General features: G+C 33.9%; 2 protein-coding genes across 2 annotated transcripts; both read right to left on the bottom strand.

Moving 5' to 3' along the window:
• Positions 1–1,127: 1,127 nt before the first annotated feature.
• Positions 1,128–13,534, bottom strand: LOC129228482 (clotting factor B-like). The gene is made up of 3 exons (XM_054863163.1): positions 13,440–13,534; positions 5,119–5,369; positions 1,128–1,312 (listed from the first exon to the last, which is right to left on the bottom strand). The coding sequence occupies exons 1-3, from the start codon at positions 13,532–13,534 to the stop codon at positions 1,128–1,130; spliced, it is 531 nt and encodes a 176-aa protein (XP_054719138.1).
• Positions 13,535–19,382: 5,848 nt separating this feature from the next.
• LOC129228196 (uncharacterized) lies at positions 19,383–25,793 on the bottom strand. The gene is made up of 2 exons (XM_054862864.1): positions 25,672–25,793; positions 19,383–20,075 (listed from the first exon to the last, which is right to left on the bottom strand). Exons 1-2 carry the CDS (start codon positions 25,742–25,744, stop codon positions 19,531–19,533), a joined length of 618 nt encoding a protein of 205 aa, XP_054718839.1. The 5' UTR covers positions 25,745–25,793; the 3' UTR covers positions 19,383–19,530.
• Positions 25,794–27,568: the final 1,775 nt, after the last annotated feature.

The raw sequence follows: 27,568 nt of genomic DNA, 5'->3' as shown, positions 1-27,568 counted from the left end.
CGCATTCGAAGCCAAACGATACGATGCCCACTGCATACCACCGGTTATGTCTTTCAAGCATAAGTGGACCGCCAGAGTCCCCCTTTATAAGAAAACAAGAAAATTAGTTGGAAACGTGAAAAACCTGAAATAAAAACCTAAATGTTGAGAGACGTTCCAAAACAAGTCATACATTTATAAAGCTACAAGTAACCACCCTATCTTTTACTTTAACATAAAGACGTGGAGCCGTACCGTGCTTGCGGACCCATCGCTGGTGTATTAAAAAAAATTAGCTACCAGTCTGAATGTGATCTTCAATTCATTTGAGAAATTTCTCGCATATAGCTCTGTTATGCGTATTCCAAGCCAATGATTCCCAGCATATTTGAAACTGCAATCTCTGGATACCAAAACGAATAGTTTGGGATATGCTTGCAGTTAAGTCACCTATGCATTTGCTTCCAATGTTTTTCAGATTAAAAAAAATGACTTTCTGCGTCCAAGAGTCACTTTATGAGTCGACTAATCTGGACAGTTTTTAAGACATCATTTTTCTATTTCTCATTTTTGTCTATGTAACGAGAATTGGCGCGTCAAGGCCGAGTAATTTTCTCCCTCTCCACCTTTTTCTCCATTTGTTTTTCATGGTAACTGCACTATGAACTTTTCCCCGCGTTGCTTTTGCAACACATAACATTTGCAGAAGCATCGTGGGAGAAAGTTCATAGTGCTGTAACCATGACAACCAGAAGTAAAGGGGGAAAGGACGAAGAGTGGGAATGCTATTTGGTCCTGACACGCCGACTCTCAATACATAAACTGCAACCCTTGGTGAGTCCATTATTAGTGCTACATTAACATTCTCATCAATAATGTTGTGTTAAGATTGCTTAAAGAAAAGAGCCTAGTTTATTTTCAGGTCATGAAAAATATTTGAGTTATAGTTCAATTACACCCTTTTATGAGGGGGAGAAAGAGGAAGAAGGTTGTCTCCTGTAGTAATAAGTTGACAAATCAACTTTTCGTAAACTTACTTTTCTTAATTTGCACAGGGAAGTAAAACAGATGAAATGGTAACTACCGACAAAAGAGCACTTCAAAACGGAATCAATTTTAAAATAATGGACATAATATGTTGGAATAGTTCATACGTTACAACTGTCTGATCCGCCTTGAAGTCCAGTGCACAAAAATCCAAAAGATACACCATTTGGAAATTGTTCTTGAAATCGGGATCTACGAATACGATCCCGTATCACCATGGTACAATTTTCATTTGGAATTGTTTGCAAACGTTCTGCAAGTGTTAGAACTGGACTCATGTTTCCTCCTAAGCGAAATAAAAAATATTCTTAAAATTAATAGAGAACCTCTAATCTTCGGCAAAAATTGCCTCAAGTGATGAAATTGAGCACTTTTTTAAAGAGTATTCTCTTTCCATTCAGCATGAAATGTTATTAGAAACATCTTATTTAACTTGCAATACATCAGAAAGTCCGGTTATCACAGCTAGAGGTTGCAGTTTCGTTCTTATTAGAACTCTTCAGTTTAGCAGGCAATTCACGAGTCGAACCCATTGAGAAGACATGAAATGGAGGGAGTGAAGGTTTTCATTCATGAAAACAAGACCCCAAGTCACGTGATAGATTTTAAAGCAAATCATTGGAAGAAATCAGGTTTCTTTCGCTTGTTTAACGCAAAACTTGCCAACCATTCGTTGTTGTTGATTCAAGTGACTTGTGGTATTTGGGTCAGCTTTTGCTAAACTAATGATTGGACTTACTCCCTCAATTTTAATTCCTGCTCTAAGTTCGAACCGCACCATGCTGCGGACGCTCGCTGGTGAGAGGGGTTCACTCTATCTACCTGTTTGTTGGCGCTTTCAGCTTCAATGAATAGACATCTGCCTCTAGTCACTATTCCAGACTGGTCAGTTCTAATAAAAATGAACCTGCAGTATATGGATGTGATAACCGGAATATCTGGTATATTGCAAGTAGTTCTGCCTTAGCCTTGGCTTAAGGGCCGTAATTTACTGTTAAATACCTTATCTAACGTTATTGGATTCGTTAGTGAGGTATGAATATCAAAGTACGAAAAAAAAAGTTTTATAGTTAATTGTAGTCTCGTCGAATAAATAGAATTGATTGTGAAAATCAATGTTAACAACTGACATTAGAAGAATATAAGGCATCTACAGTTTTCGAAACTTTTATTTGCAAGTAAATTATGTATTACATTACTCTTTTAGGTAAAAGTGTTATTTGGTTTCTTGATCGTTCTGCTGGTTAGAATTGGAAATGCTTGACAAAGTTATCGCTAAGGATTGATGGTATTTAATGTCATAAATTTTAGTGAGTTTGTTTAAATCAAAAAGTACCTCCACAATTTTCCATAAACATTTATTGACATTTACGAGGTGATTCGTGGAAAGTGATAACAGTATAAAAAATTGTAGATAAATATTGGCAGGCAAGAGGGTCAGGTGTTGAAGAGTTCATTAACTAGTGATAAATGTTTGAAATAAAACCATTTATCGGTTAATATGTACCTGCTAATGGGACATTAACGGTTATATTCACCACACGATTCCTCATACATTCTGACAACCAAACAGAAACAGCCGATTAAATGTTTCGTCAACCAATAGGTAGGCTTCAATTGGCAGTTTGATGTTTGACCGAAGATCGAATCGTCTGGTGAATAAGACAGTAAGTAATTTATTTCAAAATTCTGCCACCACAAATACTTTCAAAAGCGGAAAACGTTTTTGCGTCTTAATAATAATAAATAAGGCATGAGGTACATAATGTAGAAAAGGTTTTGAATATTTAACTACGATCAGGCTTCATAATAACGTAAAGATTTTTGAGGCAAAATTTTCCAGTGAATCTTACTAAATTGGTTTTAGAATCATTTAACATTAAATTTATAAACTACATTGTGATGAACGGATGATTAAAAACCTTCGATTCAAAATGCTCTTGTTTAAAAACTACTGGTCATGACTTGATATTTCACCAGAGGAGTTATGAGGGCATGAGAACTCGTTTGATGAGTGAAAAAAATAGTTCTAAAACTGGCCGATAAATGGCACAGTCAGGATTCAAATTGCTGTTGTGAATGTATGCTGATTACTAAGACCCCTGACCTCACCACATTCATACAATCAGCACACATAACTTCTGATCTAGTCCCTGGTGTGGAACATATCCTTTCCTCAGTTTCCAGTTATCATAGTAGCGGAACGAGACGAAGAGAATATCGAACATTTCATACGTTACTCATCCATAAGGTATGTGTTTCATTAAGCTCCTTTTTTTTTGAGCAATCACGATTGCTTATTGTTCTCACTTGACTGTTTTTGGCGTTCCTTTGATTTTTTCCACCGCCACCCTCCGCACCATCACTGTCGACGGGATCTTCACGTTGCTGCACCTCTAGCGAAAGCCGTCTCCAGGTTGCATCCACGTCCTACACACACGCGCATACATACACAACTACACACACACACGCACACACAAACACATACATACACATACACCTACACACACATACACCTACACACACATACACCTACACATACACACATACAAACACATACACACACGCATACATACAGACACTCACCCACACATACACACACAAAAACATACACACACATACACACAACTACTACACATTCATGCCTGCACACAGACACAAACACATATGCCTACACACACATACACATACCCCCCCCCCCCCACAGACAGAAACACACATGCCTACACACACATACACATAACCCGTACACACACACACATACCCCCCACACACAAACACACACGCCTACATACACACACTCGTGATTGCGAAAAACATAATTTGAATTCAAGATGTCAAAATTCTAATTTTTTTTTTCTTGTCGCTATCAGTCTTTGCTGTAAACACTAATTAATTGTTCGCAAACACGTAGAATCTATTGTTGTTGTTTTTTTTTCCAGCAGAACCCATTTTTCTATTAAATTAATAACTTTTAAAAAGGGCTTCCCCTGGTAGTATCATCTAGCGGTACAATTTTGAAATATTTTTTTTCTTCCCAAAGCAAATTTCCATGGACTGATGACTGCTCCAGTCAAATATCAAGACATTCTGACTAGTAGTCAAGAGCGCCCCGAACTTACATTTTTGGGAGGCCGGAATTTCCCAACTTATCGTGTTGAACTCCAAACTTTACCGAATGATGATAATTTCTCCGATTGGAACTCCAAATTTAATCGAATGATGATAACTTTGCCGAATGGAAGTCCTAATCTTGCCGAATCGTCAAACAAAATTTACCGAATAAGGAAATTTTTGCAAGGTTACAGTGATCTCCTGTAATCTCCCATCGGGGTCAACCTGCTGGCACTTTTTAAATTAGAGCGTTTTGAAATAGGAACGCTGCTTCTTTCTGCTTCATCTTTGTCTTTTCTTTCTTCCAATTTTAAGATGGAAATAGGGTAACGGGACTAGTAACAGACAAGGGTCCAGTAATAGACAGTCGTAAGTTTGGATTTAAATAAGAAGAATTTTAGGCGGGTAAAACTGATTTTGCTGCGCCCCATGACTACGGGGCGCCACGTCATCTAGTGTTACCAGAGTGACAGTCCACCATCTAGTGTTATCAGAGTGAATTTTATGAGCCAGTTGTTATTTACAAGGCAGTGGTAAAAGGTTAAATTGCCACCACGACGTCTTCCGGTGTTTAATATTCATTCAAATTTAAAAAGGTTTTAGAGCTAAAAATAAAGAACTTTGCGCATTGTGAAGAGAAAAGGGGAATTCTGTCCATTGCTCATCCTTTCTATCTGTTACTGGGTATCATCAGAATTGTCGGTGTCTGTTACTGGCATTCGGACCCTTTTTCGAAATGCAACAAATAAAAATAGCAATAACTAATACAGAATATCCAGAAGCAGCCAAACGTTAGATGAGATGTAGTTGCATGAGAGGAAAAATAGTTTTAAAAGTCTGAGAGCGATGTCTTAAGCATGTCTGTTACTGATGCCGTTACCCTACAGATTTTCTTTAAAGACAGTTATGCTTTCCGACGATTTTCACGAACGAACCTGATTATGAGATTGATGTTTTGGTAATATTCTTTTGAAATACCTGTTCTTGTAGCTCCCCAACCAGCCACTGTAGTTCCGTACAGTACCAAATCCAGAGTGACTATTTCGTCATCGGGAAGGCAAACTGGATTAAATCTGGGAAACTGGACGTCCCTATCAAGAGTGAGCATAGCTATGTCATCGTAGTAGGAGTTCTTTCTGTAACCATCATGTCTTACGATTCTGACGATATCATATTGTGTCCCATTGGCGTGGTAGATGTACCCAATGCGAGTGTAATAAAGACTTGGCCTATAATAAATAAATGTGTAATTTAGTAAATGTTTTGGAAACCTAATTTAATTTCAGATCACAAGCAGCCGAAATGTTTGAACTGTAGGTGAGCAATAATAAAATACTGTAGCCATGGGCACCCACATGCAAAATATAAAGGGGGGTGGCTCAGATATTTTCCCCATGAAAACCGATGTCAGGATAGATTAGTGTCAATAAAAATTGATTTAAAAATTGATATAAAAATTTTTAATAACTTATTCACTAATAGCTGGAGAAGAAATATTTTTACATTTTTGCAAAGAAAAAAGCAATAAAAGCAAGAAAGTTCTCATTTCTAGGGGGGGGGGCTCGAGCCACCACTTGCTCCCTTATCTGGGTGCCGATGACGGTGTCTTATGTGGAGACTAATTTTATTTCCTTTTTATTCTTTCATTTACAATAAGTTAAGTTTTAGTTTTGTAAATTTGTTTCTATTCTTGAGTCAATATTATTTTACCTTTTCCTCGCGACTGGGACAACATGTATCCTAAAAGATTTTGCTTTAAAAATGCGGGGGGCGGGGGCACTTTTGTCATAGACATTTTTTATCTTTTCAACGGAAAAAAAAACAGAAGTTGTTGAGAAGTAATCGGCGGTGATTAACTCATCTTTAAAGAAAGAAATAATAAATAAATAAATAAATATATTTTTGCCGAGAAGTAACAGGAAATAATCAACGTTTAATAGCCCAAATATACAGATTACTGCATAGAAATGTTTTGGGGTTTAAAGGAACCCATTTTCAATGTAAAAATATGGGTTTTTGGATGTAAAGACTTGGCTTTTACAGGATTTCTTTGCATCCAAAAGCTCACAATTTTGCATTGAAAAGGGGTTCCTTGAAACCCCGAAACATGTATGCAGTAATCTGTGCATTCATGTTATAAAATGTTGGTTACTTCGTCTTTGAGGGTTTCTTCTCAAAGAAAGCAGTTGAAACCTTGCTGAAACTGCACATTTAATTTCCTAAACCACTTGCTTTTGTATTTTCTCCCTCCGACTTCTTCGCAAGGCCTGATTCCCCGTTAGACTCCGGAAGCCTGGTTTAGGGACCCTCAAAAGTGCACCAAAATAAGACTTTAATTTGTTTGTTTTTTCTATGAAAATCAAGATCGAGAAATAAAGTGTATAAGCAACGTGACTTTAACATCAAATTAGAGGTTTTTTTGCTATCTAGCATTGCGATTAGGTAGTTTATACCCTCAGTGTACCTTTACATGCTGCACATGTAATAGCTAAAAAGGAATTTCGAGCACTGCTCCTGTACATAAACTAAGTTTCTTTTTAATGTGTCACAGTAAGTGGCACATCAAAAACTTGAGTTCATTTCCTACTACTCTTTTTTTTTTGAGAGAGAGGAAAATTAAATTAGAATTAAATGCTAAAATTTCCAAATTTCGTCACACAACTGCTTTTATTTCCAGCGTTATGAATGTTTAGACACAGAACAAACAATAATTCCCATTGCAGTTTCTCATTATTGAATCAATAAAAGATAGAAAAACAGGATCAAATTTTAAAAAATATCTATCTATCTGTGTGTTTTCTACACAAAAAATTCTTTAGGATCAATGAAATTCAAAATAAATTTCTCAAAAATCATTCATCGCTGTTTAAGTCTTTGAGCAGAAGAAAGATATCTTACTTTTGGAGTTAACATTGCTTACTCTATTATGTCGAAACAATGGGCTGCCGAAAGGACATGTTGGCTGTCGATCAAAAAACCAGAGCACCAGGGAGTGTAAAGACCATCGCGCTCCAGCCTCATTACAGCCACCTGCATCGGAAACACAGGTAGAGGAATGTGGGGCAAAGTGAAATAGTTACGAGAACTTACTATTTTTACAATGACGAAATTGGAAGTTTATTTTTAAAATTGCAGTAGGGGAATGTGGGGCAAAGTGAAAAGGTGAAATATTTGCTCTGCATTCAGCGCCACCTATTTGGCAATATTTTAACAATGCAGTTGCACAGGTAGTCTATTTCAGTCAGGAAAAAATACCGCCAAATATTAGAACATATGATAATGAACGCAATTTTTAAAAAATTGATTCTTATTGTTAAAATTGATGAAAATCAAAAATTATTTTTCATATTATAAAATAATAAAGTTATTGTTATCAACATTTTAAGCATTAATTGAGACCTTCGAATATGCAGTGCAATATTTATTTAGTTAACTAGCTTATCACCCGGCGTTGCCCGGGTGCTTCTCAATGCAATATATCATTTAAATAATTAAATGGATGAATTCTATCTAAATGACAGTAAAAAACTGCATTCACATAACTTTAGGCTCAAATTTTCAAAAGACTGTAAATAGCACAGAAAGTTGAGCATTTGCAGGAAAAATAGCATCAAGTAAAAACGAAAAAGCATGAGACATGTTATCGGGATTCTGTCAACGATATTCTTTGGTTCTGCCGTGTCCACTGACACGTTGTCTGCGGTTAAATCAGACGGGCGGTACATCCAATGTCTTAATGCAGAGACAAATGATTGTCTTGCATATCTTGTGGGACAACCTTTTGCGTGGTGCTTCGAATACGAAAACCGTTGTGCTGCCTTTGACGGTTTTGTATACCTCAAGACATTAAAGCATGCTATAGTACTCTTCACATACATTTTATTCTGGAAAAAAAAATCTTGGAGTGTTTTCTTAGAAAGAGTCGTGAATAAATTCAATGGCTTTTATCAGTAACAAATATATGCAAAATATGCCACCGTTACACTATTTTCAGATATGAAGATCATCCTCAATGGCCCAAAAGCTAAACAGATAGTCCACTGTACAGAAAATAAGGAATTCGGTCACTGTTATTAATAGCCGTAAACATTTCGTTTTACGGATAATTGGCGGTGTTTTTACTTTCAAGGTTTCACGTGTTAGGGACTCATTTTATAATTTTTTGTAAGTGTTCAGGAATGTAAGCACATTCCATAGAAAACGTTCACTTAGTATAAATAACTTCACAAACTGTGTCTGTTTGCCCTTTCCGTGGCGATTTAGTAGCATGCCATGGAGTAATATTAGGTAAGTGTAAATTGCATAAAAAGATGTACGACAACTACATTTTATTTCCTATATTTATGTCAAATTTCTATTTTCGTAGGTAAAAATGACAGTTAGATATTAATATTGGTGTCGTGCAACGATTCAAAATTTGTCTGGATTAAAATTTTATTTCAAATTTTTAAAACCTCACACTTGCCGTAAATGTTGTACATGATAACTCAAACTGATGCAGCTAGTAAGATCACTTATTTAAGTTTGCTGCTCTGAAGTATTCCTTGGAGAATATCGAAATATTTATTTGCAGAGGCACAGTCGTCATTAGGGGTAGGAATGGTTCCACTGAATAATAGTTGCCATAGAAACAGCTACAGTTATTATTTTAAGATACATAAAGCATTAAAAATGGAGTACGTGGACGCGAACTTATGGAACGAACTATATAAAACCCGTCAATTGAACTGCCTTGTAGAAAAAGAAACAGGCGTGCACATTTTGGTCACTATCCGCGTCGTTTTTTTTTTTTTTTTTAATTATTGACAGGTCAAGAAATTAAAAGAAAGAAAAAAACCGTCTTGTTTCTACTTACAACTATATAATAGACAATTCTTTTGTTTATGTTTTACAAAAGCTTGTTGCACATTCTGTTCCGCATATCCGCAGCTTCAAAACGAAGGAAATGTATTTCCACGTTTAGAAACGTAATCCAAGTACTACAAAGTTAAATTATTCAAAATTTTCTAATTCTTGAATTTAACTCAAATCTTGCTCCTAAATACAATTCTTAGTCCCCCTTCTAGCAGCAAAATGAAATGCATTTTTGAATGAACCTAACCTTAAGCATGCATAATCTATATGGGAAATCGGTAAATTTCACATGCATTTAAAGTACTTAATCGCCTGCCCTTCTGACTTATTGATCGTGATACAGAACTTAAGTCTCAAAGGAGATTTTAATTTCTTGAAGTTTAAAGAATGATGTATTGCGATTAGCGGATATACGTGAGATACAAATTGTTTCACCTTATCCCTCCACTGTGAACAGAGTTGCTTCTATAACACTGATACGTATCCATTTTTGTCTTACAGCATTTTTTCAATGACGGTTGAATTACTTAGTGGTAGTTACAAACAGTAATATTTTTCGATTGTTTACAATAAAAGTTATCGAACTGAGAATCTTGTAACTGGAAATGGAGCTTTGCTCAACTAAATTTCACGATGAAGTCTAAAACGAAAAAACTTTATAATGTGGCGTAATATTTCATGCCCATTTCAGTAGTTCAATCTCTTCGTGTCAAAAGTTGCCTCATACCCGCTAACTGGTTTAAAATTATTGCTAGTCAGCGAAGATGCTCCTTCAGGTGTACTATTGCTTCGAGTGTTACAGTAATATAAAATTTCAAACGATTAAGAAATTTGTTTACGTAAAAATGGAGACATTTTATGCATTTTTAAAGTTTAAATGTAAATTAATATTTCTTTACATTTTTCAAACTTTAAACTTTTACCCTTCTAAAACTATGAATTCCGCCGTATTAAATTTTCGTGTGGTTTCGAGTCTAAAGGTGCACAGCCTTTTACTCTACCACACATTAGCAATCCTAGTATGATAGTTTATGTACATGTAATGATTTATATAGTATATAACACGTGATGAAAACACCCCATGACTATCCCCCTCCCCCTTGAAAGATAAATTCAATCTACGCTACTATGCACAAAAATGATTATTTTGCAATCCATTAGCCATATTAGTATTTTTACCCCTGGTCTCTGATAACCTGGAGCGATTTCTGTGAAACTTAGGCGAACTGAATTAGGTAAATCATGGAATAGTATAAATAACATATACATATTGATTTGTTTATGGATAATACAATACTAAATTATATTTCCTATGCAATGATGCCGTTTTAATATAAATTTAGTACTCTAACGGTAAAACTGTTGAAGATTGTGCTTCGATAATACCTATCTCACTTCGGTATTTTCTGTGCTGTTTATGTATAGAAAATGCAGATCTAAATTTCGTTTACTGTTACTGTATTATTACTTGAAAACTCATTAGCAAAATGCGCAAGCAAATTGAAGAAGAACCACCGATGGTGATTTCAATGCATCCCTGTGTCTTTGCAGGGTGCAATTTAAGAACTACTGAAAGACAGCATTTCTTTTTCGTTCGGCTTTCTTGCCAAACATGCTATACGTTTGTCGCTAACCGACATTAACAGCCATTGTTGAGGATACTTTTTGTGCTGATTGCATTTAAAATATCTCCTGGTGGTTATATGTTGTTAACCATTTTCATTTACTTTGAACCAATTTTCACAAATACCGGTATAGTTGAACCGAATTACTTAAAGATTCGACGTAAATCAAGCAATAGTATAGAGAAAATTTACAAATTGCAAATTGGTTTGATAGGGATCATAGAACATTAAATACAATTTCTGTTGCAAGGCTGAAATAGATGTGGTTTTAATAAAAGTAGTCTAATGTTGAAACAGTCGACGATTGTACGTCAATATTGAATGCAATACTATTACCTTACTCATGTTTGTATTTTCCTGCTATTAACGGGATAAACACTGATCAAAAATTACACGAAATCTTACTGTTGTGGATTTTATAATTAAACAATATTTAAAAATTATAATTAAACGGTCGCATTCAAATTAAGTAGCACCATGAGTAGCATCAATGGACCCCTGGGGCCTCGTAGGTCGCAGTTTAAGAAACGATGTACAGCATCATTTATTATATCTACGGCTTTCTCGCCAAACATGCTTCAACGCTCATCGCTAAACGGCATTGACGGCCATCGTTTAGGATACGTTTTGTGTTGATTGCACTTAAAATAGCTCCTTGTGGTTATATGTTGATAACCGTTTTCATTTGCTTTGAACCAAGGTTCACAAATTTAACGATTAAAGTCAATCTTTGAAGAAACTTCATCTAGGGCAGTTTTTTACGGGCTTTTCATTTAGACTAAATTTCTAACTATACAAAAATTAGTTCGTGCAGAAAAGAGCAATTTCATGACTTAAAATATGAAATTAGACCTATTTGGGTGTTTTTAAAATGTATAAGGAACATACACACATACCCACAAACATACATCCATTTTTATATATATAGATATTAAGTTTATTTGTGTTTTCAATATTTTGCTCAAATAATCGAGTACATGCGGGGCAAAGTAGATGGGGTAAAATAAAATAGCTTATTTCGCTTACTTACTCAATCATTTACTAAAACACTTACGTACTCATGTATTAATCAATTCATTTACATTCCTCCTTTAGTAATTCACTTATTTATTCATTTGTTCTCTTATTTTCTTAGTCATTCTATCTTTTACCCACTCATTTATTAATTAATTAATTTAAGTATTCGGTTTTTTTTTCATTTACTCCTTCAAAATTTTATTTACTAATTCATTAGATCAAAACTACTTTTTGCAATCAAATAGAAAATATTTCATTTTTCATTTTGCCCCATGAAAAAAAAAGGAAAAAATGTCCACTATTTTTTGAAGGGTTCAAATTGCTACCAAAAATAAAAAATAATGTTTCAATGAAAGTTTTATAAAAAAATCTAATGTTCTTTCATTATGCACAGTAATTTTCAAAACAAATTTCCAATTTTTCATTTTAAAAAAGCTTAGTCATCTTAGCCATTTCACTTTGCTATACATTCCCCTACATAATGAAAAAACAATGTATTTTATAATAACACTTGCATTAAAACATCATTTTTTATTTTTGGCAGTAAATTTGTTCTTTCAAAAAAAAAAAAAAAAACAAAGTGGAAATTTTTCACTTTTTTCCCATGGCGCAAAGTGAGAATAGAAACATTTTTCTAATGAAATACTTTCTATTTGACTATTTAAAATATTATTGAATCCTGAGTGAACTACTGAGTGAGTGAATTAAAAAAATCAATAAAGAAATGGAAAATAATGAAGCAATAAACGAATAAATAAAAAAAAGCAAATACATTAATATCTGAGAAAAAATAGATGATTGAATAAAGTAAGGTGAGTTGGGGGAAGTGCAGCTCTTAAATTGTACAGTTCGACTTTATTAAGGCCTAGACATTACAAGACTTGATACGAATTTTTTAATTTTTATTTCGTACGTTACCTGTTTTAGTGTGTTTTCCGAGACATGAGCCTGTTAAAATCATTGCAGGTAAAAAAGTTGAAAAAAACATTTTAAACTGTTGTGCTCTAGGGCCGCACTTTCTCAATAAAAGTGGGGCAAGAGCATCACCTATCTGAATTTTTTTTAAAAACCGTTTGAGAAAAATAGAGGCAAGTGCAATCAATAGAGTATTTTTTCCTGATTAAAAACGATTTTTTTATTTTAATTTTCACCTATTCATTGGGAAGTTATTATATTTTTCCTAACGAAACCTGTCAATGTAAAATGAAGAACGTTCAAGGAACAATGGATTATTAAACAAAATTATGAAGTTTTTATTTTAAATTAAACAAGGAACATGAGAGATAACTTTTATTATGCTAATAAGCTTAAAAAAACAAAAACAAAACTTGCATATCAAGGAATAATCTTTAAAACTTGAATATCAACGAACTTCTAAAATATTAACTTAATAATACAAAAGGTAATTATACAAATGACAAAAGGTAACATGTCTTTGGCGAACTTGAACATATTTTTTTGTACAAGTACACGTAGTATAGTAATTAACAATGATAAGTATAGTAATTAACAATTTATATTATATTCTGAAAACGTTACTTGGAATATCAAATTTCCTCTACATCTGAAGAGGGATTTGGAGGGATTGATACAATGTCGTCGTCTTGGATCTCGCTAACGTCGTCTCTTGAAGGATAACTAAACACAGTGATATAATTTCCAGCCATTTTTAACTTTAAAAATTTAATTTCAGGGTAATTATCATCATTTATATTAGTAATTTGTCCTACAAAATGTTTAATCATCTTTTTTGTAGAAAATCTCACAAGAACCCAGTCGCCTACCTTTCTCTCCGTTGGATGCCTTCCCCACTGAATGATATCTTCTTGCTGTTTGTGCTCTGTGGCAATCATTTCTTCGACTGTCATTTCATCATGTGAATCTTCCCTTAAACTCATATTTTCATTATCGTCACTTTCTTCCTCCTCGAATAATTTCGGAAGGATTGCAAATTAATTACATTGCTTCATTAAATCGTTGCGAACAAATTATATCTGTCATAAAATAACATTGCCAGATTAATGGGAAAGTGCAGCCCCAAAAAAATGCAAGGCTGCACTTTCTCAGTCGTATAATTTTCTGGGGCAAGTGCAGCCCTAAAATTAATTGATTTGAAAGTAAAAAACAATAAAACTCAGCTTTAAAAGTATGAAAAGTAGACATGTACTTACGTTTTGGAAGCACGAAAAAGTGAGAACAACAACAGAAGAAACGATGATTTCTCGAACCATAACAACGTGGCACTGTAGTGGGAATGAGAAAAGTTAGGAAACAAGGAAGGGAGTAGAGTTACCATTCAAGTAGCGCGATCTAACGCACGCAGTGCAAAGTAATAACGTTTACCAAGCTACCCAGATGACAGCAGCCTTGCAGATATTCCCGGTTTCTGATTATTAACCTAAGCCGCACTTGCCCCAAGGCCACACTTACCCTAACTGACTTTAGCAGATACATAAGAAAATAAATGAAGGAACTAGTAAATAAGTAAACTATTAAATGAAGGAATGGAACAGAATTAATTTATGAATAAATACGAGGCTATTTAATAAATGATTGAAATACTAAATAAAATGAACTCGTTCCCTTTGACCCATCCACTTTGCCCCGCATGCACCTAACTAATTATTGTACAAAGATTTTAAAATAAAAAAAGCTTAGTATTGCATAAATAAGTAATGCACCGAATATTAGTACGTCTCAATGAATATTAAAAATGTTAATAACGAGAGCTTTATCGTTTTATAATATTTTTTAACTTATGACACAATAAAACAAAATGAGTATTGAATTTTGAAATTAGCTTGTATTATTACGTGCTTTGATCTTCAAAGGTAACTTTTTCCAACTGGAATAGCCTTCATGTGTTACTACATAGTTGAAATATTATCAGATAAATGGCGTCAAAAACAGAGTAAATATTACATCATTTCCCTATGCCCCGCCATCTCACCTTGCCCCATATTCCATTACATCGTATTCTGCTCCTTTTCATTCATGAGACAAAAATAAATATCTTGTCTGAATTTTTTAAATCAACTTCTTTATGAAACAGTTTTTAACCTTTGGGGCATAGTATTTTTGAAAAAAAAAAAGAAACTTATGTTGTGCACAGAAATTTTGTTGGATTTTAAACTAAACAAATTGACACAACACATAATGAATATGTACTGAAATATTGAAACCTTTAAACATATAACATTTGTTGATTTGAAACCATCGAATTACTTCTTAAAATCAACTGCTGTGCGTAGGTCGGACAAAATACAAATCTATGAACATCCAGCTTTTGCAATATTTGAGGGACTAAGAAATGTCCGACCATCCATTAGCGCGTATCAAAACGTAGAATTTTCTTACCGTACTAGACCCTAAATTGCTAAAGGACTATCAAATATTATCATACAATTAATACCTCATGCTATCATATCGTAGATGGCAATTTTAAAATATCTTCTGACTACCAAACGGTACGATCTTGAGAGTCACAGATCTGGATAAGTTCTGTATTTAGGTCAGTTCGCACTAAATGTGAACTCCGGTGAAGCAGTTTAACAGCATAGGCCCTAGTTAGGCTTCAACGGGAGGCTTAAAGTTGCTACTTGGGTCCAGAAAAGCAATGTTTTTTCATTTGAAATTAAACTTTTTTTAACCCTTTTCTTGAAATTTCATTGCAGTATGAGCCAACTGAATGCATTAACAGCATAGAACATTGGTAGTGATCTATCCGACTGTGTATTATCAATTACACAATGCAATTTCCAGAATAGTTATAATTAAGAAGCAATTCTTATCACTACAGTAAAAAATCAGAACTTCCAGTAAAATACTGCTTTTTAAAAACCGATTAAATCAAACTGCAATAAAGAAGGACACGAAAGAAAAAAATATTTTACCATCCATGGAAACTCCCCTTGCCTCGCCTCTTTGCCAACTGCCATGATGAGGGAAGGCTGTCGCCGTGGGAACACGCCACAGACTGTGAGCAAATAACCATGATTATGGACTCAGTTTCCTAAACATCGAAATCTCAACCAAAATGTATTAAGAGCAAATTTGTATTTGTATTTCTTTTTTCCCTCAAGCTATTATTTTGATCAGCATGATAAAAATGTTTCTACGTTGGATTTCTCTGTACCATGTTGCCAGCACGCTTGATGAGTTGCCCATATAGCATCATGTCTGTGTCCACTTGTGCCAGTAAGTTTTCCAATAGAAAAAAAGATCATACTGTCCACCTCTGGCAAGTTGAGCTCCGCTGCCCGACCGATTCAACGATTCCATTTGTTGAAATAGGGGTGAGGAAAAACAGCTTAAGAACTTGCGGATTTAGTTGGCAGTGTATTGCCCCCTTGGCGAACAATATTACTATTCAGGTAAGAATTACCAAGCGGTACAGGATTTGCTCGCCAATAAAAGGATTGCAATAGCCCAACCCCAATGCCTCTTCTTACTGATTGCTCTCCCTTAAAAGAAATGGACTTGTTCAAGGCCATAGCTCAACTTGTCGGAACTGGACAGTAATGGTTGCTTACAACCAGGACTGCGGAGTCGGAGTGGAACTGATTTCGGAGTGAAGGAGTCAGAGCTAGGAGTCGAAGGTTTGAAATTTCCAGAGTCGGAGTCATACTGATTTTGAGGTAAAGGGGACGGAGTCAAATTCTCTAAAATTCAGGGAGACGGAGTCTGTAGTTTTCTATCCAACTCTGCTTCATTTTCTAGATTTATTTTTACATCATTTCGTTTGCTGAATACCATTGAAAATTCAGAATCTGGAAAGTTATATTTAAGAATGAAAACTATAGTTTAAACTAGTTTAAGGGGGTCCGGGACACAAAAATCCTCAAATTTTGCAATTTTTTTTTATAATTTAAAAAATAGCTCCGTTTTTTTCTGCTTAAGAGGACGTTTGAATCTTGTTTCTACCTAAAATAGAACGAAAGTTATAGTTATTTTTGTTGCATGCATCTAACGAATGTGTACATAACTTTAAAACTTTAAACGCGTTTTTCTCCATGATGCAATTTTTCCCGATTTCTTGCATTCAAACTCTTATAAGTCAGGAACCGATAGAGATAAAGTAATGAAACTTGGAGCATATCTTTTTCAAGCAATTTACTTTAATTTTTATTCGGCGAATTTGAAAAAAACGTTTACTGCAAAAATTATGATTTTTTTTAAAAAAAGTATCTTCGAATTTTTCGAAATTTTTCTTCAAATATTTTTTATTTTTTATTGAATCAATATTTTAAAAATCGCCGAATAAAAATTAAAGCTTAGATATTTGTGCATACTTTTTTGAAAAAAAATTGAAAATTGACCAACAATATTTTGAGATATAGCAATTTAAAGCAACCCCATTTTTTTGAAAAAAACTAATTAAATTTAAATAAAAAAAATTTTTTTTTTCATATTTATGTTATGATTTTGCTTATTAAATAAATGATGAATCAGTTCAGAAAACTTCAAAACTCTAAAGTACATAATAAAAAAATTTTCAAAATGTGTCCCGGACCCCCTTAAGCTTTTCGGTGATGCATCTGATTGTAAAGTGCAACAAGTGCCAGAAAATGAAGATATGAATGAACTGGTTTTAAAGAGCAAGGATTTTAATTTCAGAAGTTTTTAATACTTCACTGAACCTGACGGCTTAGAAATTATCTACTTAGTGTATCAACTAGAGAAAAATACCAAATTAGTGTTCTGTTTTTGTACCCGTAACGACGTAATCTTTTTTAGTAGTGGTAGAAATTCAAAACTCCCAACAGGTTGCTGTGGGATTCATGTCTTTTTTTTTTCTTTCATTTACTTATTTGGATATTTAGAATAATATTTAATCATAAATCAAATACTGAATCAGTTATTTTTTTCATACATTGCTTAATTTGTCATTTTTATTGAAATGAAAACAGCTGTTAAGTTTTTCTCTTTCCTTTGACACGGTAAGAGTCAGTTTCTGCAGCGCCTTACACTGATACCAATTACGAATTTTATCGAATAAAAAAAGAAGTCTGAAACAAGTCACTTAACATTTCAATTAATCATTTCTATTTTCGTAACATTGCCACGAGCCATAGTTTTACGGTTGAAATAAAACGGAATTGAAAATTGGAAATGAATTGAAATTAATATTTGATTTTTTTTTCATTGAATTTCAATTTATGTCAAGAATATTACGTGCTTTGAGTAGATCTAAATAAATGACGATTGCAATTAATTTATCGGTTTTTTTCCTGAAGTTAGCAAAAGTAAACTGTAACCCCCACCTGTGATTCGATTAATTTTCTCCCAAAATATCACCGTCGTGGCATTTAACAAGAGTAATAAAAAATAAAATAAAAATTAAAATTAAAATTAAAAAAAAAATTCCGAGACTAAAATAAATACTTCATTAAATGTCGACTGGCTTTCCCAATTCGCAATATACTTGTGGTTGTGGGGAGGGGGGGGAGCAAATACAAATAATTATGTTCATGTTTAATTTCAATTATATCTGTGAATGTAAATTTAATTATGTGGAAAGTTTCTTTACTAAAGATCTGAGATGCAATTCTGACTATGCAACATGCGATGAGTCCAATATTTTTGAAATAAAAAATAAAAGTGATTTTTTGAGCATGAGGCTCATAAGAGTGAGAACAATACTTTGCTTTTACGCCAAAAAATAATTGAAAAATCGTAAAACAAGCTCATAGAAAAATAATGATCGGTTTTTATAAATATTCTAGGGAGGAATGATTCTCCCAAATTGCGCCAAATGCTCATACTTTTGAACTTTGTACTTCTTTAGTCTCTCAGAAGAATGTTAATGGTTAATAAAATATTCCTTTTCCCTCCAAACAAAAATAATGGATGAAACTGTCCAAAACTGGGAAAAAAATTGGGTGGGGGGAGGGGGAGAGACATTTCCAAAAAGTGGGAAAAAGGAAAGTGTTGGTCACATTTCGATTCAAAACATTTTACGTAAGAATCAACAAGAATGCTGTCAGAAGCATTTTTTATTTATTTATTTATTTATTTATTTTATTTTATTTTATTTTTTTTTTTTCGCAGTGTTATCAGTGGGATAAAGTAGCGTACAAGAATGCGAAGAAAAAGTACGAGAAGAAATATTGAGGACTTACTACGACACTTGAATGACTATCTACACTTCGACTGTAGCTACTGACTTTGTAAACTATGAAATTACGACAAAACGTGGCAAAAATTGCCAAATCAGTTTGGCGCCAGGATAATGGCAAAAGGATGGCGGATGCGAATCCGATCAGTCAATTTAAAACAGCTCCATGTACAAAGAGTGATTAATGCACGTTTACTCTATCGTGATCACACAGAACTCCAAATTCCTATTTAAAAAAAAAAGAAGAAGATGGCCTTTCCACAGTCGACTTTTTTTGAACTAGTTTAAACCGTTGAAATTCGGAAAAGATTTTTATAACAGTTGCCGAGAATGTGCCTTTAGAATTAAGAAAATCTGTTACATGGCTAAATTATTCTTGAATTAAATATCAATCTTGTTCACGAGAAATTGATTTCTGGATCTTCGAGTTATGTCACCTGATTTACATAGAAAATGTTAGAACTACTATTTCTGTAGCAAGAATGTAAACAGTTGTGCAATTCATATACAAAAACAAAAGCTTGAAAAAACATTTGCATAAATTTCTTATGACAAATATGAGGGGGGGGGAATCATTTCTTCTAACAAATGTTTGGAATATTGTACAAGACTAAAGTAGATAACACGTTTTATTTAATTTATTTGCCTATCATTAAGAGATAACATAAATGTAATTTCAAATATTTTAAGTCAGATTTTGAAACTACAACGGTAAACAATTATTTTTCTAGAGAGAATAAAAACTTGTTATCGTCAAATACAGATCTTATTCTACTATTATTCTGGATATTCCAGCAAGTTTGCAGCATCTTCAGAAATAATAAAATCTGCAGCACCTGCAGCTGGTTCAACAGGACCTGGAGCTTCAGGAGCTGGTTCAACAGGACCTGGAGCTTCAGGAGCTGGTTCAACAGGACCTGGAGCATCAGGAGCTGGTTCAACAGGACCCGGAGCATCAGGAGCTGGTTCAACAGGACCTGGAGCATCAGGAGCTGGTTCAACAGGATCTAGAGCATCAGGAGCTGGTTCAACAAGACCTGGAGCTTCAGGACCTTGGTTAACAGGAGCTGGCTCCACGGGAAGAGCTGGAGCCGGTGGAGCCGGATTTGGGGGAAGCAGAGGACGTGCAGTGGTCGTTCCATTCCAGGGTCTTCTCAGAGATGAGCAGCAAAACATTCTTTGTCCTCTTCCACACCTAACTTCATCTCCATTCTGCAATTGAACTTCTGAACATCTTCCTCGTCGCACGCAAGGTATGCCGCCCTCGCACGTAGGATATCTGTATCGGGGCGGAGAATCTTCATTTTTAGGGAAATACACATCTGAGGAAAGCAATAAGAAGGTAAGACCCTAGATTTTGCTAAAATACGTTTGAAACATGGATTTCACCTTTATCGGTGTTAAAATATTGCAAAACCGCGTGTGAAGCTACGAAAAGTATCATTTTGTGAGTTTCTCTCAATTCCTATTTTTTCCACGTGATTTGCGATTATTTGTGGTAGCATTATAAGCAACCATAAAATTACCACGTGACATTATTAGTTTTTATTGTATTTCAAACAAAGCGCATTCTGAAACAGCAAATTTCTAAAGATACGTAAAATCATTACGAAAAAGGTAATTCTTCAAAAAATATAACTTTTCTGTCACATGCCTTTTACAGTAAAAACTTTAATAAACAACTTATTTAACTATGTTTTTCAGTTTCATCAAAAATACATCTATTTAATAGTGCTAACATTTTTTTTAATAACAATTTTTATTTTGAAATATTTTTGGTTCACAGTTTGTGACTTTTTGCTCCTTGGCATGTCACACACCTGAGGTGACTTTTAATGATGCTTAATAACTTGTTTAATTAATAGTATACATTTATTTATTTATTATTTCTTCTACAAGTGTCTCAAATACTAATTGTTTAAGTAGATTTAATTTTTTAATATTGTGTTTTAGTTTGTTTTGGTAGAATAAGGAATTACGTTACACAATTAATTCCCATTGAACCCCATTAATCCGTTACCCAAGCACAAAATACCATTTCTCATAGACAGATGGCAGTAATTGCATCACATTTTATTTTCCATGATACAAGTGAGCCCCCTTGTTCATTTTCAGCCATAAAGAAATTTTGAGATTTTTGTTGAAAAACAAGAAGATAGATTTTGTTTTAAAAACCAATTGTGGTTATTTCAAATTTTCATCTCCATGAACTTGAATTTCAGTGTAAAGTAATATAAAAAAATAGAAGTTTACAGGTTTTCATATGCTTAACATTTGTAGGTTGTGGCAACGAAGATAAAATTTTTTCCTCTGAAAAATGCATTCTTTTGGACTATATTAATGGGAAAATCCTCATCTCCGAGATAGCGCTTGTCAATGTCATTATTACGGAGGTGAGAATAAATGATGACGGTGAATACATCATTTTTTAGACAGGTTACTAAAGTTAAAAATTACCAGTATATTCTCAAATATATTAATTTGGAAATATATCGATACTATACTACATTTTTAAACACAAATTTGAAATTAACTTAAATGATAACTGAAATGTAAGCTATATTTTAATCAAGAGAGCGTGATATCTGACTTCAACTAATTCCAATGGCGGATACAAGGGAGGGGGTTCATGACCCCTTCCCCCCTCTAAGCGATCGACAACAGTATCGGTCTACATAGTGTCCAAACACGTTACGCATAAAATGTAAAAGATTACAGTACCTTTTCAATTCATTTATTATTTTTGAAAGTAAATATTTGAACCACTACTTTATTTCATTGCTCATGAAATTAATTTACTATGTCTATCTCCAGTTAGTTGCCTTATTCCTGGCCAATTTGGTGGTTTTTCTTGACCCCCTCCCCTCAGCCGTGCCCGAAACCGTAGGTTCGTTTGGGGGGATCTTCAGCATGGCCCCCTTCGCTAAAATTGTTTCCTGTCCGCCCCTGATTAATCCCTTGTTATTATATAAGCATCTCTTGCGTCACGGGAAGATCCCAAGTTGCGTCATTGAACTGTTGCATCATGGGAAGAAATGCGCTTCTGCAAGGGACGCATTGCATTACATTAAGTTAGTCGGTTATTAGCTGTTGGTTTTACCAACACATTGTATGCATGTCTCTAAGTGTATATGTAAGTGGCCTTTGCCCATTAAACCAATCTATTAAACAAATGTAAAGACCTTGAAAGCTTGTTATTTGAGCATGCAACTTTGAACATCTCTTAAGATTCAACAGCATCTACTTTCAAACAATGAAAGGATTTTTTTTATTTTTTCAGAATGGGAAAGGAGAAAAAAAGATGTTCTAAAATTAGTGGTCGGTACATTAAAAACAAAAGGAAGATTAATCCTAGTAATAACAGTCAAATAAGGGAAAGAAATGAGAAGGAAAAAACTGCAAGAGAAAATTATGTGAATCGTTTTCGAATGATCAACAAACTCATGAGGAGCAAAAGCTGAAAGAAAGATGAAGATATTATGCCAGGAGAAAAGACTGGTGAAGTTACAGGAATACATGCGAGAGAATCATAAATTCTAGGATAATTTCAGGAAGATTATAGACTTATAGCGAAAAACGTTCCTGGTTTTTGCAAGATATGTTATTGACAGAAATTGGGCACATTAGCTGCCTTTTTTTTTTCCAGAAACGTAATTGATTTTACAGTATCTTAAAAACAACTATAAGAGTCTTTTATTACAAGAAAGTAGCTAGAAAATACCTAAAAAAGGACAGAGCCTGAAAATAGATGAGTTGGGACTTTCTCTGTAAATAATTTAATCCTTAATGTTTATCGTAAAAAAAAAGTCTTTGTCAGAAAAATTACATGTGGATGTGCGAGAAGGTATAGTTTCTACCAACAACGCTGTGCATCCTCCACATGAATTCCTTAATTATCTTAACTCTTCCGGACTTCTCTTCATGCTTTTAAAATTAAAAGCGATATCCCAATAAATTTTATTGCGCAACTTAAATTTCTCTAATTTATGCAATTGAATTGAACCCCAAATAAAATCACTAAGGAATAATATGATTTAGAATATTGTTTTTACAACATCATCAGTAGATCAGTTGACTCATATTCCTTGTATCCCCATGGTCCCTGCATGCTTTTCCAATTTAAGTGATTGCAATTTCTTATGCCATCACCATCATCAAATTTGAAGTTCAAACGTACAACTTTACGATAAGTAGTACAACGGTGTGTACGGGAAGATTGTATTGTCCAGTGGGAATTATATGTTGGTCTCTCTTGATCGGAAAATGAGGTAAACCAATTTGTTTCAAATATCATAAAAACCAAAGAAAAAATAATGCTTACTACTGAACTTTAAATTCAAAAGTCACAGTAGAATATATTTTTTAGAGATATATAGGGTTTTTTTTTTCTAACCCGAACAAGGTCGGGACGGGTCGCTAGTACATACATAGACTGATAAACACTGGATATTGAATTGAGAAGATGTTAACTCGTCGAAGCATGCAAGCTCACCATAAATTCCACATGCCCGTTAAAAATACTTTTTTTTTGACGGAATATATTGTTGCAATATTTTTATATTACTGTCGTTCACCAATTTTTAAGAAACACTATGTGTTATTAATTTAATGCCATTGATACATATGAAGAAATAGGAAATTACTTTGCTGCTTATGCAATTTATATAAGCAAAAAATAAAGAAATAAAACAATAATAACAGTATTACTAATAAATTAAACACCTCAAACAATGAAAGAAATCTAAGAGTTACAAAAAACAATGAACAAAAACATTGTAAATAAAAATAACGTTTTGAATTGTAAAAGTCATGTTTACTGTTTTACTGTTCAAGATTATTGGTCTATTTTTAACACTCCAAATATTATCTCAAAAAAACTTAAAAGTTTATTCAACTAAATTTTTTTTTTTCTTTTCACTCAAATTAGATTTTTATTTTCAAAATGTTCCGGATATTTTCGTTAAAAAAAAGAGAAAGAAATCTGGTTGTTGCATTAAAGTGTTTAAATTTTATGATACTAAGTTTTAAACGATAATTACTAGAGCATAAAATATAACATGAGTTTTCAGTTACAGGCAAAAGTTTTCCATGTATCTGATGCATTGTTAAAATGTTTTAACAAATTAGTACATTGTCTTTACTCTGTTTCTTCTCATTATTACTAAAAAATACTCAAAATAAGGAAGATCCATTTTTTCAAACAATCGTCATCGCATAAAAGTTGATTGTCGTTTTAAAAATATAAACAGCACAGATTAGTTAAATATTTGCATACGCTATAAAATGCTTCAAATGCAAATTTTAAGAAAAAGTACTTTTTTCCTCAATTATTTATTCACTTAGCTGCTAGTATACGTTCATAATGGTACTACAATTACTGCTGCTTATACAGAGTGTTCCGTTTTAACCTGCAAGATCTTTATTTTTGCATCCGTTAGTTCTAGATGCATACTTCTAACTGAAAAAATGTTCAAAATCAGATGCAGAGTTAAGATATCGAAAGTTTGAAGTAAAAATTTAAATTAGTCAAAAAATAAAGAATTTAACTTTTTATAAGAGCCCCAGGTCTTTTATATTTAGGGAAATATTCTCCTTTGAAAAGAAATTTCAACACAAAAAGTTTGAAACTAGTACGACCAATTTTCGCCGAGAAATGAAACGCAGCGTTTTGTGACTTACACTACTTTTCACTTGCTGTCAATAACACCTTTTGGGGGGAAATATAGCTGGTAACAAGTGTTTAAAATGGCATGCGAGTACAGAGCGTGGTTTTTCAAAATGTTCGAGGTTTTCTAGTGCATTTTTGCGTATCATGACATAACATTTGCATTTATATTAGAATAGCAATAAAAATTATAAGTACCTTGTTTCCCTTACTTTGACGACCTGTCATTCTTCTGAAAGGGTGATAAGTTCCAATCTCATCTTCCGTATGGTCCCTTAAAACTTTGAAATGTAATATCACCTTGAGTTTTGGTCACACAAATGTCAAGTTTTTTGTGTCAGTAATAGTTTTCAATGGAGCTTATTTTCCTAAACATAAGTAAGGGGATCCTGGGGCCGGTATAAAAAGTTAAATTTTGTATTTTTTGACTAAATTTTATTTTTACTTCAAACTTTCGCTATCTTAACTCTTCATCTGATTTTGATCATTTTTGCTACTGGAAGTGTACATCTAGGACTAGCGGTTGCGAAAATAAAGGTCTTGCAAGTTAAAACGGAACACCCTGTATAAATCCCATACGTTTCATTGAAATTTGTTGCAATAAAGCTGCTAATACAAATAAATAACCAGCGTCATAACTTAGCCCTCGTACATTTATTTACCTACTAGCTACATAAGAAGATTTTTTTTATTTGAATAAATTTTTCATGAATCAAAAAACACATATTCGTAAAAGTTTTATAATTTAACAAGAAGAGAAAACGTTATTCATTATTCGGGTAATAAGTCAATTACTATCTGCTTAGTACTAGCCCTAATTAATGTCAATATACGTACAAGTAAACAAGTGAATTGAAAAGAATAAAATGAAATAAATTTAGATAAGCTTGTTAAATAAGAAACTCTCTCTTCAATACCGATGCCAACACTCTGCACAGAACCTTCGTTCGATCTATTTTTCAGATTCAAAACTTTCCCCCCTAAGTTAGTTATCGTTTAGCTTTCACTAGTTTTTGCGCTGCAGTGTTAAAATTTAATAAAAGAAAAAAGTTTGGAACGCAAAAATGTTAAGAAATAAGACTACATAAAGGATATAATTATATGAATAAGAGCCTAATATCCCTAAACTAAATAAGAAACGCTAACTTTTGAAAAATGAGAAATACATTCCATAGAAATTAGATTTTGGTATTCTGATTATATATTAGTACATACGATGCATCAGATGTCACGAAAAAATATCAAAATCTTACTCTGGCAGAATGCATCTTCAACAAAGGCGAACCCAAAAGTAAAAAATAAAAATAACAAAATTGAAGTAGACATAGTTCTTCTTTAACTGACGCAACAACAGTAAATTTGTTATCTAACGTTGAGCCGTTCTATAAAAAAGGAACTTTTTATTTCCTTACCGGACATCCCTAGTACCCGGAATATTGCGAAATTTTATGCATATTTGATTAATAAAAAGATGCATCATTTATTGAGAGATATGATCGTTTTTTTTTCGATACTTGTAGTTTCACTTCATAACGTTACATGTCACTTCATAACGCATGCCGTTCCAGCTTTCAAACATCAAAAGATTTTGTACCTCAAAGTATGGAAAATGTTATGCTTGAACCAAATATTTGACCAAGATGTAGTCTATTTGTTAAAGTACTTAATGTATTTAACGGTTAGTAGCCAAAGTTTAAAAAAATAACCATTACTAGTAATAGACAGGGGCGTGCACAGAAATTTTTGGGGCCCGTTACAAACAACTTTTCCGGGGCATCCTCCATATTGTTTACCCCCATGCTTCACGCCTAGTTTAAAAAATATTGGGGCCCCTTCAGGCTCAAGCCCGGGTCAACAGGAGTCCCTTCTCCCTCTCTGTGCACTGTGCACGCCCCTGGTAATAGTGATAAAGCAAAAAATATTTGATAAATCTTTCCTTTAGGAAAGTTTCTCTATCATAAATATTATTTTCTAAATTTTTTATATGCTTTTAGACACTAGAAGTTTTCTTCATCAGAAGTTTTTTACTCTGCAACTTTAGTATTTGCTTTTTATTTGATATTGTTCTTTAGTTTTTAGACTTTCCCCCTTAGTCACTAAGTTTTCTCCTTCAATTTATTGGAGTCTTTCCAAAATAGTAGACCTTTTCTTTGATACATGCAATATTTCGAGTTTTCCATTAGTTTTTTAAAATTTACAATCGACATTAAAACTTCTACTCTAGGTATTAATGCAAATAACAGAATGTTAGTTTTTCAAAGCACACATTTTTTATATTGAAGCAAATAATTAAATTTTGAGGCATAAACCCTATGTGGTGAGTACACAGAGAAGCTAACTCTTGCAGCTCCAATTTTACAGTCTTTATTCTCCCGGAAAAAGAGTCTAACAAAGATTGGGTGGCCTGTACGCTTGCGGCATTTGATGCAACTGCAACATTACGACATAGCTTATGAGACGTACTCAATGCTGCAGCTGGGGAGAGGGAACGCGGGGTAAGGGGTGTCACCTTCTCCTGAAATATTTGATATTTTACTGTATAATAAATGCAAATGTATGTAAATTAGTTTCAAGCCATCTTTTCTTCTCTTGAGTTTACTCCCCTCCCCATTCAAGTGTCAAGTTGAGCTTCCCCAAATATTTTTCCCCCAAACTGCCAAGCGACTAACTCGCAGTCAGTCGCTCGGCATTACACTCTGCGGTCCCCGTACCTACCACTGTATGTAGTTCAACCCGTTTAAGGGCTGTTCACTTATCGGTCGTCCGTCACGTCCGCATCGGTTTTTCCACCCGAAACAGGTTTTCTTTGCTGGTTACCATGACAGAAGCTAGACGGGACCGGTTTCGATTAGAAGAACCTTGATATCTGACGGCCGTTAAAAGTAGGACAGCATTTCATTGGTTTTTGCCAAGCATCGCGCTCTTCTCTCTAGTGGGTGAATTCAGCCACGTGATTGATGTATGGCGTTCGTATGTGAATGCTACTCAGTTTTTTGTCGGCAGTCCATCACATTAAAAAACGGGATGGACGGGACGGCCGGCAGACAAGGGGACAGCCCTCTAGATGGATCCCTGACGACATTCTGCTTTTTGATTCAGACCAGGAGCCGAGCTACCCCAAATCCAGCATCTCCAGAAATATTAATTTGG

Source organism: Uloborus diversus, chromosome 8 (assembly GCF_026930045.1).
Source record: "Uloborus diversus isolate 005 chromosome 8, Udiv.v.3.1, whole genome shotgun sequence".
In the NCBI taxonomy this organism is placed as follows: Eukaryota; Metazoa; Arthropoda; class Arachnida; order Araneae; family Uloboridae; genus Uloborus; species Uloborus diversus.
Note: the sequence above shows the minus strand (reverse complement) of the source record. Positions and strands in the feature narration are given on the sequence as shown.

Excerpts from the sequence above, each read along its gene's own strand:
- LOC129228482 (XM_054863163.1), bottom strand. The coding sequence starts at position 13,534 with ATGAGTTTAAGGGAAGATTCACATGATGAAATGACAGTCGAAGAAATG. Across the intron at positions 5,370-13,439 it reads GATATCATTCAGTGGGGAAG|GCCAAGTCTTTATTACACTC; the intron begins GCATCCAACGGA and ends TATTTATTATAG. Across the intron at positions 1,313-5,118 it reads TTGGGGAGCTACAAGAACAG|GAGGAAACATGAGTCCAGTT; the intron begins GTATTTCAAAAG and ends TATTTCGCTTAG.
- LOC129228196 (XM_054862864.1), bottom strand. The coding sequence starts at position 25,744 with ATGTCTACTTCAATTTTGTTATTTTTATTTTTTACTTTTGGGTTCGCC. Across the intron at positions 20,076-25,671 it reads TGAAGATGCATTCTGCCAGA|ATGTGTATTTCCCTAAAAAT; the intron begins GTAAGATTTTGA and ends TGCTTTCCTCAG.